Here is a 16388-nt window from a genome sequence, read left to right as displayed (position 1 = left end):
GAAGCTATCACAGAACACATCCCTAGACCCCTGAACTTTAGGAGTGGCCCCTAGGATGGCAGAGGCAGAATGGATGGGCTGAAATTGAGGCATTCAATAGAGTGGGGGAAATTTCTACTGAAGTTCTTCAAGTGGGGAAGCACCTTTATCAGTCTATTGGGACAACCTCTTAATGACTTGGGCCATGTATGTCCCTTCTCTGCCTCCCTTTGTGTTGTTGATACGAGGTCAGATGACTAATATAGGAAGCATAAGCGTGGAGGTGTCTCCTAGTAACTGTCCTTTCCCTGCTTCTTAACCTAAAGTAGTCAAGTCCCTGACCTGGTCATAAAATGCAATTTGTCTGAGTCTACAAACAGCAGGGGCTGGAAGCAGTAGTGTGTGGGAGGCAGAGATACTCCCTGCTTATGTATATATGCATATATAAATACACACACATATACACACAACCACATATATATGTATATATTCAGTGTAGGAAGAGAGATTTCCATCAATTTATTAAACAAGTGTTGAAGCAAGCTGGGGATTGAGTACAGGAGTGAGCAAAAAGTCCTCACCTTGGGCAAGTTTGTGTAAAACAATATGAATGCAAAATTCAAGGAATAACCTTAACAGCTTAGAGCCATAAAACCAGCCCAGGTCCTAGCATAGGCCAAGTCCAGCTGTACCTCCTCCACTCCGCTAGGAGGCAGTGCGGCCACACACCGCTCTCCCGATAGGCTTCGCGCGGGCGCGCATGTTTAAGTGGACGGAAGTGCCGGTGCGCAAGGTAGGTCAGCAGGCGGAAGTGGTTCGTACGCCGGTAGCCGCCATGCCGGGAGACCACCGGCGCATCCGCGGGCCGGAGGAGTCCCAGCCGCCGCAGCTGTATGCGGCCGACGAAGACGAGACGCCTGCTGCCCGCGACCCGACGCGGCTACGACCGGTGTACGCGCGCGCCGGGCTGCTGAGCCAGGCCAAGGGCTCGGCCTACCTGGAGGCGGGAGGCACCAAGGTGCTGTGCGCCGTGTCGGGCCCGCGCCAGGCCGAGGGCGGCGAGCGCGGCGGCGGCCCTGCGGGAGCGGGCGGCGAGGCCCCGGCCGCCCTCCGGGGCCGCCTGCTCTGTGACTTCCGCCGCGCGCCCTTCGCCGGTCGCCGGCGTCGCGCGCCCCAGGGCGGCGGCGAGGAGCGCGAGCTGGGTCTGGCGCTGCAGGAGGCTCTGGAGCCGGCGGTGCGCCTGGGGCGCTACCCTCGCGCCCAACTCGAGGTGTCGGCGCTGCTGCTGGAGGACGGCGGCTCTGCGCTGGCCGCGGCGCTCACGGCCGCCGCGCTCGCCCTGGCCGACGCGGGAGTGGAGATGTATGATCTGGTAGTGGGCTGCGGCCTGAGCCTCGCCCCGGGACCCTCGCCCACCTGGCTGCTGGACCCCACGCGGCTGGAGGAGGAGCACTCTGCAGCCGGCCTCACGGTGGCGCTCATGCCGGTGCTCAATCAGGTGGCCGGGTTGCTGGGCAGCGGGGAAGGCGGCCAGACTGAGAGTTGGACGGATGCGGTGCGCCTGGGCCTGGAAGGCTGCCAGCGCCTCTACCCAGTGCTGCAGCAATGCTTGGTGCGGGCTGCCCGCCAGAGGGGCGCCGCCGCCCCGTCCTGATTGGAAAACCTGAGCAACCACGATGCGGAAGACTACTGTCGTCCTTCTCTCCCAGTCGGACCGGAGCTCTTGCTCGCCTGGCTTAGCTGAGCCGAGAAACGAGAGTGGGAGGTAGCGCGCACAGAACCAAAGCGCTGGACAGCTGTGTTGGGACGATTTAAAGGGCCTTTGCAGCCACCATCCAGTTGGAAAATTTTGAAAGCCTTACTCGCAAGTTGGAAAGGACTTAAGCTGGATTACCTGGTAAATGAGACCTGGAGCTGTGGTCTTCTAAGGGATGGACCCTGTGCAGGCCAGCCGTTGGCTCCAATGTATGATAAACTGCTTCTTTTGAGAGGATGGGCAAGGGGACTTTGCTTTCTCACTACCCGAACTAAAACATAAAAACCTTTTTTATACCCGAAAATACATCTGTTGTGGTTTTTTTCTTGGTACTAGAGTTAGAAACAATGCTGTTTTGAACTAGGCATGTGTTGAGTCCGTGTCGTCAATGGCTTGAGTCAGTACTGCCTTAAATTTTCCTGTTAGCTCACTGTAAGTGAAAAGGAGTAATGTGCTTTAGAGGAGAAACCTCCTGCCCCAGGAGCAATATCTGAGGAGATAGATGCCAGGACAGCCAGGGCTACACAGAGAAACCCAGTCCCCACAAAAAGACGGGCGAGTTAAGTGGCCTCAGAAGTCTGGGGGCACACCTCTCCTCCCTCTCCTTTGGTTTGGTGAAGGACAAGACCATGTCTAGGAGTTGGGTAACTGGAAAGGATTATGCTCTGGAAGGACGCCCTGCCCCTTCCTCTGGTAGAGTAGCATAACCCAGGTTTCCATGGTTTTGCAGAAGTGGTGCCCTATCGGGTGCGGTAGTACAGACCTTTAAACCCAGCACTGGGGAGGCAGAGGTAGGTGGATTTCTAAGTTCTAGGGCAGCCAGAGCTACGTAGAGAAACCCTATTGCAAAAAAAGAAAAAAGAAAAACAAAAAAACCAGAAATGGGAGTTCTGGACTAGCTTCATTACCTGGTGTCTCTGTCCAGTCTTGGTTCCTGGGAACAAGGCTTAGGGCAGCAATGGACTACCAAGAAAGAGAGCTCCTAAAAACTGTGGCACCATTTACAGCCTGGCTGTTCCTTAAGACAGCTGGCCTCACTGACCAGGAGTGTAGGGTCCCTGACCGTCACTTATGGCTGAATTGGAGGAAGCTGTGTGAGATTGCTGTTAAGTTTAGGTATCCCAGGGGTCTGCTCAGCTTCAGGAGGACCACGTAAGAACCCCTGACCAGGAAGAAATACACTTTTATTTTTTTTCCCCTTCTGACATGACTTTTTCTAGAGCAGATCTGAAGTTAGTATTACACTAGTAAAAGTCAAGATAAAAACGAGATAAAAGCTATCTGCCTGTTTTGGAGGATGGCTTATGGCTTTGTAGGGTACATGGTGGTGGGTTTAACCAAAAGGGGCTGGTTAGGCATACACATGACCTCACAGTTGAGTGTCACTGTAGGGACACAAGTGGGTTTGACTACTGTGGCTGCAGAAAAGAGCTCCGCAGCACCAGGTTTAGCAGTGCGTGGGGAAGGAGGGAAGTAAGAGCAATCTGCATCCATGAAGGCTCATAGGGCCTGTCAGGTGCCTCCTGCACGACTGAGGATGCCAGACTGGGGGGCTCCCCTCCCCTGCCCACCCCAGAACTCAGGGGAAAGACCTCAAACGTTAAACCCACAATTACCGGGACGTTTTCTGGCTGCGTGGCTGAACCGTGCTTCCCCCTTGCCCTGGTTCCAGAAAGGCTACTTCAGGTTGCATGGGTGTCACCAGGGGCCTTCCAAAAACAAGGTAAGGGGAAACAAGCCACCCAAGAAGTAACAGCGGAGCCTGGAAGCGTCCCCACCTCCTGGCTATCCTGGTCCGATGCTTGATTCTTCACCTGTAGAGTTAATAGGAGGGGCTGGATTAGAGGGTGGGAGGCGTAGTTTAGGAAAGAAGGCTATCTGCTAAAATCTTCCCCCAATTCCCCTCCTACTGCTGTCTTGGGACCTTTGGTAAATCGGAGGCTATTCTAGATTCTTTGGGGGATGGAAGGGGTGCTAGAGATTGTCCATGCTAAGCGTACCCACTGCCACTGAAGCCTGGAAGCCCAGAACCAGCAGGCAAGAGCAAACGTTCTTTCCCTGTAGTCCATTCTTTTTCTGGGGTAGTGACTTAGGCCCTAGGCAGCAGCGAGGACTCATCCTGAGCCCATCCAACCTGGGTTAGGCAAGGGGTCCTGAGGGAATTCACCACTACCAACCCTGATCTTGCTGAGCGGACTTGGAAGGCAGTGTGGGGCAGGGATAACCGGAAGATACGGGAGGGCAGAGAAAACTTAGGCCCTTTACTGCTCCACGTAGGGCCATTATCAGTCCAGATTTGGACTGTCTCAATCTAGGAACATCAGGATGCCACAGCTTCCCTGGGCAGCATGGTACAGGTGCAGTCCCAAGACCCAGAGGCAACCAATGGGATGAAGCCAGAAAAGTAGCAGAAATTCAAATTTTAACAAGCTTACCAGGGGGGCTTGGGATATGGAACATACCTTTGGTATCCTATAAAGTTCAGCTTCCTTTCCAGAAGATGATATTTCAACCCAGGACTGACTAACCCAAGTGTCCAAATGCCCGACAGTAGTCCCTGATATAGCTGAGCTGACCAAACCCAGAGTCAAGGGGGGCGGGGGTGGGGGGTTGGGGGTGGGCAGAAGATGGCTGCCCTAAGCTCTGCTCTTGGGTGGAGGTTGTAAGCCTCCTTCCTACACAAACCAAAGTGCCCTGTCTTTGCTCACAAAGAGGCCACATGGACCTAAACACAAGTAGAGTGAAGGAGAGCGACCACTCACTGGTTGCCCCTTGTCTGTGCTTTCCAAAAGGCTCTGGCCCCTGGACACCTGCTGGGGCCCAGCATTTGTGCCTGAGGAGCCCTACTTCCAGGATACCTGTTCTCTTCACTATCTTTTGTTCCTGTTCTGAGAGTCAATAGTCAGTTTGGAGGTCCCGACTGACTCAATCAGGAGCCTAACTGTAACCTAGAACTGTAACCTAGAACTCCATAGAACAAGGGAGAATGAGACAGCTACTTTGACTCCAGACATCTGGAGGGTACTGGGACAACCCAGACATCACAGATGTTCTCTGGCCATGGGAGACAGCCAGGAAAAATGAAGAAGCACAATACCGTAAAAAAGGCCTACAGTGAGAGAAAGCCACAGACAGAAACCCCCAGTGCAGGAAAAACTGGGACCCACTGAGAGTGTGGCCCTCTTGAGTACCTGTCCTGTGTGCTGTTCCCTCTGCTGCTCCATGGACTCCAGACTCTCCAACAGGCTGTCCACCCGGGCCTTGATCTTGCTCAGCTCCCTCCTGATGGAGTCCAGCTCTTCAGTCTGGACTGCTGAGAGGGGGCAGGGTTGAAGTCCACATGAACACAGAGGCCCCAGGGACTTAGAGCGATCCTGCCAGGGCCTTCCAGCCTTCCCTCACTTCAGATCAGGCTACCCACCTCCTCCCTAGCACTGACGGTGAGGGCTGTGCCCCTCACTCACACTTTGTCCGCCCCAGGGGCAGATGGCTGTTCCTGCAGGCCTTGTAAGGGCTGTAGGTGTACTTGAACCTCGGACTTAGATGGGTCCTGCGGCTCTTGGCCGGGACCTGGTTGATGAGTAGAGGGGTCCTCTTGCTTTCATTCACCCTAAAGAGATGGGAGAGGAGGGAGCTTCCTTCCTTCCTTCCTTCCTTCCTTCCTTCCTTCCTTCCTTCCTTCCTTCCTTCCTTCCTTCCTTCCTTCTTTCCTTCCTTCCTTCCTTCCTTCCTTCCTTCCTTCCTTCCTTCCTTCCTTCTTTCCATACATCAGTCTTATCCCTGGTTGGCCTCAAACCCTCTTTGCAGCTGAGGCTGACCTTGAACTCCTGACCATCCTACCTCCACCTGCAGCTCTTCCTTTGAATGTCAGGATTCTTCACCAGAAGACACCCTAGGGTCTTGCCCAAAGTCATTTTGGGAGACCATAGCAAACCAGCTTCTCCCTGATTGGAGTCCCCACCTCCATCCCCCCCACCCCCGCCGCAGGTGGCCGTAGGAGGACAATCGCCTGCCGCCGGCCGTCCAGTCAGAGCCTGGCCCTCCAAAGGCTCATCTGCCTGAGCCAGGCACTGTTGATCTTCGGGATCTTAGTCCGGCAAAGGATGAAAGGGAAAAGTGAAGCCAGAGCCCAAGGTCTCAGTGTGGGCATGGGAACTGCCAGAACGCAGAGGTCAGCATAGTCGGGACCAGCAGGAAAGGTTTAGGCTGCCGCCAAGCCGCCTGTCCCTGGCTGCAGGCCATGGAAAGAGGCGAGCTCCTAAAAGGTACCAGGCTCCTAGGGGCAGGCGGCCTCACCCCACTTCACACGGAGAGATGAAGGATCTGTGCAGACAAGTGGGTCCTATACATGAAGGGCTCCGGGTGCTGTCGCCTTCGTGCCCAACTCAAAGGCAGACTCCTTTTATTGTGCTTATTTAGAGCCAAACGTAGGACAGGTCTGCCTTTCAGCCCGCAGGGTCCCCAGAACTGTGAAGAGATCCGGCCACCTCTACTTCCTGGCTTCTAGAGGTCTGGGTGGGCGGTTGAGGATACGCAGGGCTGCTTCGGATTCGGGCCGGGAGGAGGGAGAAAAGCGAGCTGGCGCAGGTCACCGCGGAGAAGGCGTGCAGCCTCCCCTGCGATGTGGGTTTGATTACAAGAGTGTTGTCTCTAGGGCTCCAGATGATGAATTTCAGGAGCATCGATGTCCCACTCCCTAGACAGGGCAGAGACTGAACATCCCAGTCAGCAAAACCCCGTTCCACCGCACAGCATTGGTGGTTCAGTGGTAGAATTCTCGCCTGCCACGCGGGAGGCCCGGGTTCGATTCCCGGCCAATGCACGACCTGTTTTGCTGCCCGTCGCAAGCAAGAAGGATTTTACCATTGAGTTAGTTTCCTTGCTTAGGCTGAGTGCAGCCACCCCTGGCCCTTGGCTTTTTTTTCCTACAAGAGGAGCGATCCGTTTGCACTGGGGATAATGGCTGCGGTCTGTCTAAAAACTATGCCCAACCTGTTCTTATTATTTTAATATCTGGTATGTCCTCTATTCAAGGATTACATAGTAAGTGGATTTCTGGCTTAGGGAGAGAGTCCTTGCTCTGCTCATTATCTCCAGGAAGGGTGCACGCGAACCTTTAATCCCAGCACTCGAGAGACAGAGGTGGGAAGATCTCTGTGAGTTCCAGGCCGGCCAGGGCTAAATAGGGAGAGCCTGTCTAAAAATTAAATAGAGAAAATAGAGGAAGGAAGAGAAATGGGATGGGGCATTAGGAGAAGCTGAAGGGAGTTAGTGGTGGATGGATATGATCAGTATACATTGGATACAGGTATGAACTTTCAAGGAATAAAAATATTGTCTTAAAATAAATAAAATAGCTGTGTGGTAGTGGTGGTGCAAATCCCAGCACTCAGGAGGCAGAGTTGGATGGATCTCTGAGTTGGAGGCCAGCCTGGTCTACAGAGCAAGTTCCAGGACAGCCAGGGCTACACAGAGAAACCCTGTCTTGAAAAACCAAAATAAATAAACAAAATAAAAATACAGACGAACACGTACAAAACAGAACAGCGGGATGGGTGAGCTGACGCTGGGTAAAGATGCACGTCAGCAACTCTGACAGCCGGCGGCTGACCTCCGGGACCCACAGAGCAGATGAAGGGAACCAACTCTTGCCAGCTCAAGTTGCCCTCTGACTTCCACACAGGAGCCATGAAACAGGTACACTTGTGCGCATGGGCACACACACACACACATCCATGCATGAACACACACATGCAAATTCATAAATAAAGTTTTAATTCTAAAGCAACAGCAAAAAATAAGTTTCCCTAATAATTGTTTTAGGTGTGCCAAGCTAAGGACAAGTTGTCATCCAGAAATGTTCCCAAACATTTAGACTTAGGAAAAAGGTTTCTGATTTCCCCCAGGAGAGATTCTCCTTGGAGGACTTCCTGCCTCCAGGCTGGAGGATGTCAGGTTGTGGCGCCTGGGTAGGGTGGAAGGCACTGAATCAGTCCCCTCAGTAACAGACCACACCTGAGGCTCAAGAAAAAGTCACAGACTGGAGCAGCCGGACCCTCAGGGAATCTTCTAGATTCCTTTTTCCATCTCAGGGGAACTCAGACAAACGGACAACCAGCCTCCCTTGCTGACAGGATGGACTCACCGGAAGATGGTCGTGTCCTGCAGCCTCTTCTTGACTGGATGGGCAGAGCCAGGCCTGGGCTCTCCAGCCATGTTCAATCTGAGGGGATGAAAAGGGGCTGTAGGAGGATGGGTCATGTGCACACATCAATGGGCAGCCCGGCCTTGGACAAGCCCTAGCAACCTCTGTCTGGGGCTGTGCTCAAGCTCCAGAGAGTCATCCTGGACGTCCCCTAAGACAAAGACACAAAGCCTTCCCTTTGCACCATTTCCTTCAGACCCAAACCCACAGTCACATCCACCTCGTTGCCCAGGCCCTGGAGTTTAGGGTGTTACCGTCAAAAGACAGGAGGAAGAAAGCCTGTGGTCCTTGTGTCCTCGGAGGAGACACTCAACACTGAGTCCAGTTAACTTTGGAGTGCCCTCCCACTACCAGCCCAGGGCGGAGAGTGCCTGTGCCTGCCACTGCCAGACCCACGCCCAGCACCTGCTTCTGTGCTAAGCCTCAAAGAGCCAGGGTTGCTGGGAGCCAGGAGCAAAAGGAACTTTTAGAAATCTATTTTTCATTATTGGGGGCAAGGCATACACCACCGAGTGCTTATGGAGAAGTATATGCCCCTGGGGCATGGCCTCGTGGACCCTTAAGACCTGGGATGCATGTAGGCATCTCTCTTTCTCCTCTCTCTGTCTGTCTCTGTCTCTGTCTGTCTCTGTCTCTCTGTCTCTCTCTCCTCTCCTCTTCTCTTCTCTCTCTCTCTCTCTCTCTCTCTCTCTCTCTCTCTCTCTCTCTCTCTCTCTTTCTCATAGTTTTGGATGCTGAGATGGACCAGGCAGAAGAACAGCGTGGACCATAGCTCAGCTTTCCAGGACCCTACGATAAATCTCTCGTGCTGTAGTGAGTTTTTATCCCCTAATAAATTTCTTGCCCTTTAAACAGTCTCCGTAGATTTCTCATTATAATTACTGACTTTTCCAATCACCTAAGAGTTGAGGCTCCTTCTGCCCATATGTAATTAAGCCCCACAGTTCAGTTTATAGAGAGTGCTGTTTGTGGATGCCTCCACTTCTGGGCACCTCATCTTCTGCTCTACCTAATAGACCAGGCTGGTCTCTAATTCATGACCCTCACACCTTAGCCACCAGAAAGCCATAGGCATTGACCACCATACCAAGAGAAATATTTTAACTTCAAAATAACCTCTTGGCTCACATTGTGTGTGTGTGTGTGTGTGTGTGTGTGTGTGTGTGTGTGTGTGTGTGTGTGTGTGAGAGAGAGAGAGAGAAGAGAGAGAGAGAGAGAGAGAGAGAGAGGCAGAGAGAGACAGAGAGAGAGAGGGAGAGACAGAGAAAGGGAGACAGAGAGAGGGAGAGACAGAGAGACAGAGACAGAGAGAATGTACATCCAAAGGAGGATGTATCACTCTACCTATGACTTTAAGAGAATGTTTCTCCACCAGGTGGTGGTAGTGGTGCATGCCTTTAATCCAAGCAAAGGCAGAAGGATCGCTGAGTTCTAGGCTAGCCTGGTCTAGAAAGTGAGTTCCAGGAGAGCCAGGGCTACATAGAGAGACCCTGTCTTGAAAAACCAAAAACAACAACAACAAAAACCAGACAGTGTTCGTCACTGAACCTGGAGCTAGGCTGGCAGCCAGCAAACTCCAGTAATTTCCCTGTCCCCCAACCTTAGTGTTGGGTCTACAATCAGGTGTCTGGCCACACTGTTTATTTTATTTTTTATTTTTACTTTTCTCTCTCTTTTTTTTTTTTCGTGTGGATCCTGGGACCCAAACTTAAACACATAGGGGTGTCTCCTCAATGGAGGAGATACAATACCTGCATTCTATCCAGAAAGCCGAGAGTGGATATTATTAACGACCTGGTGACCTTTGGCTATCTGTAGAGCCACAACTCACCAAAATTCCCCAGAATGAATATCCCAGACTCTCCCTCCCTAGACCTTTATCTTTATCTTTCAGTCAATAGAACCCACCATTAGGGGAGATGTCACATGTACGTTATAGCCTGCTGACCTCTATACTATCTCAGTCAGAGACCAGGCCAGATCCTAGGCCACTGGTTCTCAACCTGTGAGTCTTGTTTTTTTTTTTTTTTTTTTTTTTTTTTTTTTTTTTTTTTGTGTGTGTGTGTGTGTGTATGTGTGTGTGTGTGTGTGTGTGTGTGTGTAATGAATGACCTTTTCACAGGGGTCAAATATCAGATATTTGCATTACGATATGTAACAGTAGCAAAATTCCAGTTACGAAGTAGCACCGAAATAATTTTATGGCGGGGGGTCACCACAACATGAGGAACTGTAAAAAGGGTCACAGCATTAGGAAGGTTGAGGACCACTATCCTAGGTCTTTACTTTGTAAAGGTGTTTCTATGTAGTCATGCCTTAAGGCATTTTATTGTGCACCTGGAATTGGAATGATTGTTGCCTGGAACCTTTTTTCCAAATCCTATTGTGTTTAAATATGCATACAATAAACTGCCTAGCATTAGACTCTCTAGAAGTTTGATCCAGCCTGACTAAGTGGAACTGACCGGAGTTTCCATCCCCCTCTTTTTTGGGGTATTGGTTTTTCAAGACAGGGTTTCTCTGTATAGCACTGGCTGTCCCGGAACTTGCTCTCTAGACTAGGCTGGTCTCGAACTCAGAGATCTGCCTGCCTCTGCCTCCTGAGTGCTGAGATTAAAGGTGTGTGCCACCGCCACCGCCACCGCCGCCGCTGCTGCCGCCACCACCACCACCTGGCTCCTTCTCATCTCTTTGTGGTTCATTTTCCTGCCTGCCATGATTCTTATAGGGACCCCTGCAGTGCAGGAGTCACTGACCCACTGAGCCATTTTCCTACCACCCCCTACACACACTTGTAACAGAAGGGCTATGAGACATTTTTTTGCGTTGCCAATTAAACATACCCGTTAAGCATCAGCTGGAGGGGTTTTAAAGAAAAGACAAAGGAGCTCTGAGTTCTTTTTTTTTTTTTTTTTTTTTTCTAACAGGGGAGAGCGCGAACGCAGTTCTGCAACCTGCTCCTGGTGGATATGCCAGGGTCGAGGAAGCAGAGACTAAAGCTCCAAACAGAGAAAGTTGGTTATACTGCCCCCTGGTACAGCTGACAACAGGACCACCTCTCTGCCTGGAAACAGTGGAAAGATGGCTCCCTGGGAACCCATGGGGCTGGCTGAGCTCAATGCACCAAGGAACTACAGTAAAGAATTGGAACAAGCCTGGGAGGAGGGTGCTGAGGACCCTGGATTCCCTCTCATCATCTGGACCGATGGGGTCTGGAGGGTGTGTGTGGTCTCAGTTCTCTTGTGACCCGAAAGGCACTGTCCAGCAGAGGACTGGGTCTCCGCAGCAGTGTTTAAGTTCACATTGATAGTAGATGAAGCAACCAAGGTCTGAATTGGGGGTCCTCTGAATTGGGACTCCTTTGATCCACTGGTGTGGAATGATAGCAAAACAGGTGGGACCCCATCCCATATTCTCAAGGGCAGGGGCAGGCTTTGTGATAATTAACCAGTGAGGTCACACAGGTGTCCCATCACAAGAACTTCGAGCTTTGTTATTTTGAAATTCTTTCCATTTTTAGTTTTTAAAATTACATTTATTTATTTATTTGTATATGTGTGTATATGTACATCTTCATGTAACACAGTCTTATTAATTAAAAAAAAATACCCAGAGCCAGATATTGGGGTGAAAGCCGAAAGATCAGAGAAATACAACAAGCCACACCCAACCTCACTTTGCCAACTCCTCAGGATCGGGTTTGAGTTTCTATCAGTTTTCTGCAGGGAACCATGACCACGACTAACAGCGACTTTGAAGTCTCCAAAAAGATGATGGGGCCCCACAATGACAATTCCATCAGGACGATGATAATACCACTAAGATGACAAACACCACCCAAAGATCGGCTTGGGACTACAAACTGCTCAGGACAATTTCGAGATGGCTAGCTGAGATGACCCAGATTCACAGACAACTCGAGCAAGGATTTGAGACAAGCCCTGCACTTTTGCATTATGCAGAGACTGGACAACAAATTATACAGCTACCTCTCCCAGGACTTGAGAATTAACCCCAAATTTTCTTTTCAGGATTCTCTTTTCCCCCAATCAGCAGGAAGTAATTTTAAGAACACAATGCCCACATTCCCAAGAGGTGAGGTGGGTGGTTTTTGGTCATTCAATGGGTTATGGATAATTGTCATTGTTTAGGGTGTTTGATTACAAGGAGATTAGATTCGGGGTTCTTATTTTGAAAAAAAAGAAAAAGAAAAAAGAGGATATAGATAAAAGGTAGATTATTGAATCTACTCTGAAAAGAAAAAAGGGGAGGATATAGATAGGAAGATAAAAAGGTAGATTATTGAATCTACTTTTTTGTTTTTGTTTTTTCAAGACAGGGTTTCTCTGTGTAGTTTTGGAGCCTGTCTTGGATCTCACTCTGTAGACCAGGCTGGCCTCAAACTTGCAGAGATCTGCCTGGCTCTGCCTCCCGAGTGCTGAGATTAAAGGCATGCACCACTGCCACCCGGCTATTGAATCTACTTTTAAAAGCAACAACTAGTTTTAAATATTTTACATTGGATTGGATTTTTGTATATTGTATACAAATTATGTGTATTAATAAAAATTTGAGATTGATTTTGTTAGAAAATACTGTAAGTATATTTTTAATCTTGTTCAAGGTATTGTACCTATATAGTTCATCTAACAATGTAATGCAAATTGCTAGTCCTTGAAAGTTATTATTACCAACTAATTAGGATATAAAGAAATGAAAGTTACTAGTCATTACAATCAAACTTGTAGTTATGTTAGTTATGTTTTCAAGATCAGACAGAGATATACAGGTCAACTTCAAACACTTCAGAGATCTACAGACTATGGCATTTAAAATATTTTAATAACATAGATTTCTTCTTCTTCTTCTTCTTCTTTTTTTTAATGACAATGGGACATGTCTGCTCCTGGCAGCACCAATCTACTTCAGAGATGATGGGCATCAAAGAAACTTTCATTGTGGCAAAAGTTAGCCACTGGGCAAGAAAGTGCCCTTGCCTTGACTACTGACAGTATGCTGTCCAAACTGGACAAGCAGGACACAAAAGAAAGGACTGCTGATTCTTGCCAAGACAAGGTAGGAAGGCCCTTTAGAAAATCCTGCTTCACAGATGAGTCCGTCATATATGCTAGGCATGTAGGCCAAAGATGGGTGCCCCAATGTTGCAGAGGAACCTTGGGTGACTGTCCAGGCAGCCAGCTGTTTCTGTCATTTCTCAAATGTTTTGGAAGTCACTTGTTTGCACTTCCTCCTTACTCAGTTAATATTATTTCCTTCTTAGGTCTCTGAGGGAATTGAAGATTAGATAGTTGTAGTTATAGTTTTCCTTGTTAACAAATTCAGAACAGAAACTCACTAAAGACATGTAAAGTGTATAAGTTTGAAAGACATCAAAAGATAGTTTTCCGGGCTGGAGAGATGGCTCAGCGGTTAAGAACACTGACTGTTCTTCCAGAGGTCCTGAGTTCAATTCCCAGCAACCACATGGTGGCTCACAACCATCTGTAATGAGATTTGGTGCCCTCTTCTGGCCTGCAGGTATACATGCAGACAGAATACTGTATACATAATAAATAAATAAATCTTTAAAAAAAAAAAAAAAAAAAAAAAGATAGTTTTCGGTTGGTAATACAAGTTAGGATAAAAAGTGAATTAGGCCAGGTGGTGGTGGCGGCAGCGGGGGGGGGGGGGGGGGGGGGGGGGGGGTGCACGCCTTTAATCCCAGCACTCAGGAGGCAGAGGCAGGCGGATCTCTGTGAGTTCGAGGCCAGCCTGGGCTACCAAGTGAGTTCCAGGAAAGGCGCAAAGCTACACAGAGAAACCCTGTCTCGAAAAACCAAAAAAAAAAAAAAAAAAAAAAAAAAAAAAAGTGAATTAGGTACAACATTTTGGACTCACCAAACTAGAATAAATAATGGAGTTTTTATCTGAATCTATAAAATGTTAATGGACTAGACATTGTTAATGTAACTCTTGATTGTATATGGTGTATATACTTATTTACTTATTGTATATAGTTTTTTTCTATTAGTTATAACCTTCTTTTATTATTTTAGACAAAAAAGGGGGAATGTGGTGGTATATTGTGTACCCTAATAAACTTAACTTGGGATCAGAGGACAGACCTGCCACTAGATTAGACATAGAGGCCAGACAGATCCATCTGAATCTCTGTGAGTTCAAGGCCACACTGGGAACAGAGTCAGGCAGTGGTGGCCCAGGAAGTGACGTGGCTGGGTGGAGAACAGTGTATAAGGCTGAGGAGACAGGAACTAAGCAGCAGTTCAACTGAGACCCTCAGGGGTGAGGACTCAGAGGCTTTCGGTCTGAGGATTCCTGGAAACAGGATCGGCTGAGGAGTTGAAGAGGTGAGGTTGGCTGTGGCTTGTTCTGCTTCTCTGATCTTTCAGCTTTCACCCCGATATCTGGCTCTGGGTTTTTTTTTTATTAATAAGACCTTTTAAGATCTGTGTATCTTCACACTTGTGCCACTAAATGTGTGTGGCAGTCGGAGAACAACTTGCAGGAGTCAGTTTCTCACTATGTGGAACCAAACTCAGACAGATCCTATGTTCCTGAAAGAAGCTGAAAATACCTCTTTCGAAGAACCTTCCTTTCCCAGCCTTCCTTCCTCAAAGTCAAGGATTGGGCACATGACTTAGGATTTCTGATCAGACCCATAAGTCCAGCTTTACAAAATGGTGGCATCTCTGTCCCACTTGTGTGGCGTCAATTGTAGCTACTGTGCCCGCAGAGGCAATGGGGTCTTTATGAAGCCTTCTCCGCCAAGTAATATCTTCCACATCTGATTCTCTTACTCTTCCGCTGCCCTGGGGGCTAACAAATGTCTTTAACAAACTCATTTCTGCTTAGAGTTGCCAGAATTAGTTTCGGTAGCTTACAACCAAGATTCATACAAACATAGGACCAAGAATACTCGGGGCAAGAAGCCCGGTAGAAAAACAGTGGGCAATCTAAGACTAGTCAGCAGCTAGAGGATCGTGAAAATCCAGCTAGCATTAAGGGAAAGGACTCCAGCAGTGCATGGCATGCCTTGATGAGACAGCTAACCTTGTGGTCCCTTAGAACAAAGAACCAAACAAACGCAAGGCTTTGCAGGGCCTTGTGGCAGGTGCAAAGTGGAACCGTTAGTAAGTGAGTTGGGAACGTAGCTCAGTGGTACAGAGCTTGTCTATCATGTGTGAGAATCTGGGTTCGATCTCCAGTACTGAAAAATATTAAGACATTTACGTTAACCTTCATATTTACCCTTTAAGGGTTTGTTTGTTTGTTTTTTTCAAGACAAGGTTTCTTACGTAGCCCTGGTCATCCTAGAACTCACTCTGTAGACCAGGTTGGCCTTGAATTTAGAAATTTGCCTGCCTCTGCTTCCCAAATGCTGGGATTAAAGATGTGCACCGTCACTGCCTGGCCCCTTTAAGGTTTTTGTGTCTTTTTGTAATGTATGAAACATATGAGTACTGCAGTGCATAGACACAAAGGCATGAGCGGCCACCACCACCATCACCACCACCACCATCACCACCACCACTACCACCACCATCACCACCACCATCACCACCACCACCACCACCACCACCACCATCACCACCACCACCATCACCACCACCCAGTGCCTTAGGGAGTTGTCTGCTTGCTTTTGAGGAAAACAAATCTTTCTCCTGAGAAGCTCAGCTGGTTTGTTCTACATCCTGTTTCTGCCCTTGGACATGAACTGGTTACTCTGAGTTTGGGCCGTACTTAGCTGGTGTTGTTTCCTCCTTTTCCCTGGAGAAGCAAAACACAGCCTCCCTGACTTCTTCACTATGTAGTAAAGGCTGGCCCAGAACGCAAAATCTTCTTGCCTTCGATTCATCAACACTAAGATCACAGATAAATGACACCAAACCCCGGTTACAAACAGAACTTTTCAAAGAACCAGATCCAGTTCCTATTGTGTATCAGTTACCCCAATGCAGAAAGGAAGTGCTGTGGTTATTTATGTTTATTTAATGTATGTGTGCTGGGTTGGAGAGATAGTTCAGTGGTTAAGAGCACTGGCTGCTCTTCCAGCGGACCCGGGGTTCAATTCCCAGAACCCACATGGCAGCTCACAACTGTTGTAACCCAGCTCAAAGGGATTTGACAGCCTTATACAGACATAAACACAGGCAAAACACCAGTGCACGTAAAGTAAATAATGTATGTGTGTTGTCATAGGACAACTTGTGGGAGTCGGTTCTCTCCTTCCACCATGCGAGGCCGGGGTATTGAACTCTGGTAACCAGACTTGACAGCAAGTATCTTCATCTATTGAGTTATCTTGCTGCCCAAATTTATTTTTTTTTAGTTAGTCTTACACCATAGCCCACATTGACCTTGAATTACTATGCTGCCCAGGTTGGCCTTGAGATCATTGAATTCCTCCAGCCTCAGCTTTCTGAGTGC

At 48.9% G+C, this 16388-nt stretch overlaps 2 protein-coding genes and 1 non-coding gene across 8 annotated transcripts; 2 read left to right on the top strand and 1 right to left on the bottom strand.

The window, feature by feature from the left end:
- The first annotated feature begins 24 nt into the window (after positions 1 to 24).
- Positions 25 to 2041, top strand: Exosc6 (exosome component 6). Its single transcript, XM_052728389.1, has one exon. It carries the CDS (start codon positions 740 to 742, stop codon positions 1631 to 1633), a length of 894 nt encoding a protein of 297 aa, XP_052584349.1. The 5' UTR covers positions 25 to 739; the 3' UTR covers positions 1634 to 2041.
- Positions 2042 to 2898: 857 nt separating this feature from the next.
- Positions 2899 to 6420, bottom strand: LOC128103757 (heterogeneous nuclear ribonucleoprotein C-like 1). Of its 6 annotated transcripts, XM_052728392.1 has the most exons (4): positions 5576 to 6420; positions 5200 to 5345; positions 4927 to 5048; positions 2899 to 3549 (listed from the first exon to the last, which is right to left on the bottom strand). In XM_052728392.1, the coding sequence occupies exons 1-4, from the start codon at positions 5647 to 5649 to the stop codon at positions 3418 to 3420; spliced, it is 474 nt and encodes a 157-aa protein (XP_052584352.1). In that variant the 5' UTR covers positions 5650 to 6420; the 3' UTR covers positions 2899 to 3417. The 6 variants fall into 6 exon arrangements, 3 of the variants coding, with proteins under 3 accessions (XP_052584352.1, XP_052584350.1, XP_052584351.1); XR_008215767.1 differs by having other exon boundaries at positions 5157 to 6420; XR_008215769.1 differs by lacking the exon at positions 5200 to 5345.
- Positions 6421 to 6486: 66 nt separating this feature from the next.
- Trnag-gcc (transfer RNA glycine (anticodon GCC)) lies at positions 6487 to 6557 on the top strand. The gene has a single exon. It is a non-coding gene; the product is annotated as a tRNA-Gly (tRNA).
- Positions 6558 to 16388: the final 9831 nt, after the last annotated feature.

Source organism: Peromyscus californicus, unplaced genomic scaffold (genome assembly GCF_007827085.1).
Source record: "Peromyscus californicus insignis strain IS unplaced genomic scaffold, ASM782708v3 Scaffold_8__1_contigs__length_139910024, whole genome shotgun sequence".
NCBI lineage: Eukaryota > Metazoa > Chordata > Mammalia > Rodentia > Cricetidae > Peromyscus > Peromyscus californicus.
The sequence above is the reverse complement of the archived record's forward strand: the minus strand, read 5'-3'. Positions and strand labels throughout refer to the sequence as shown.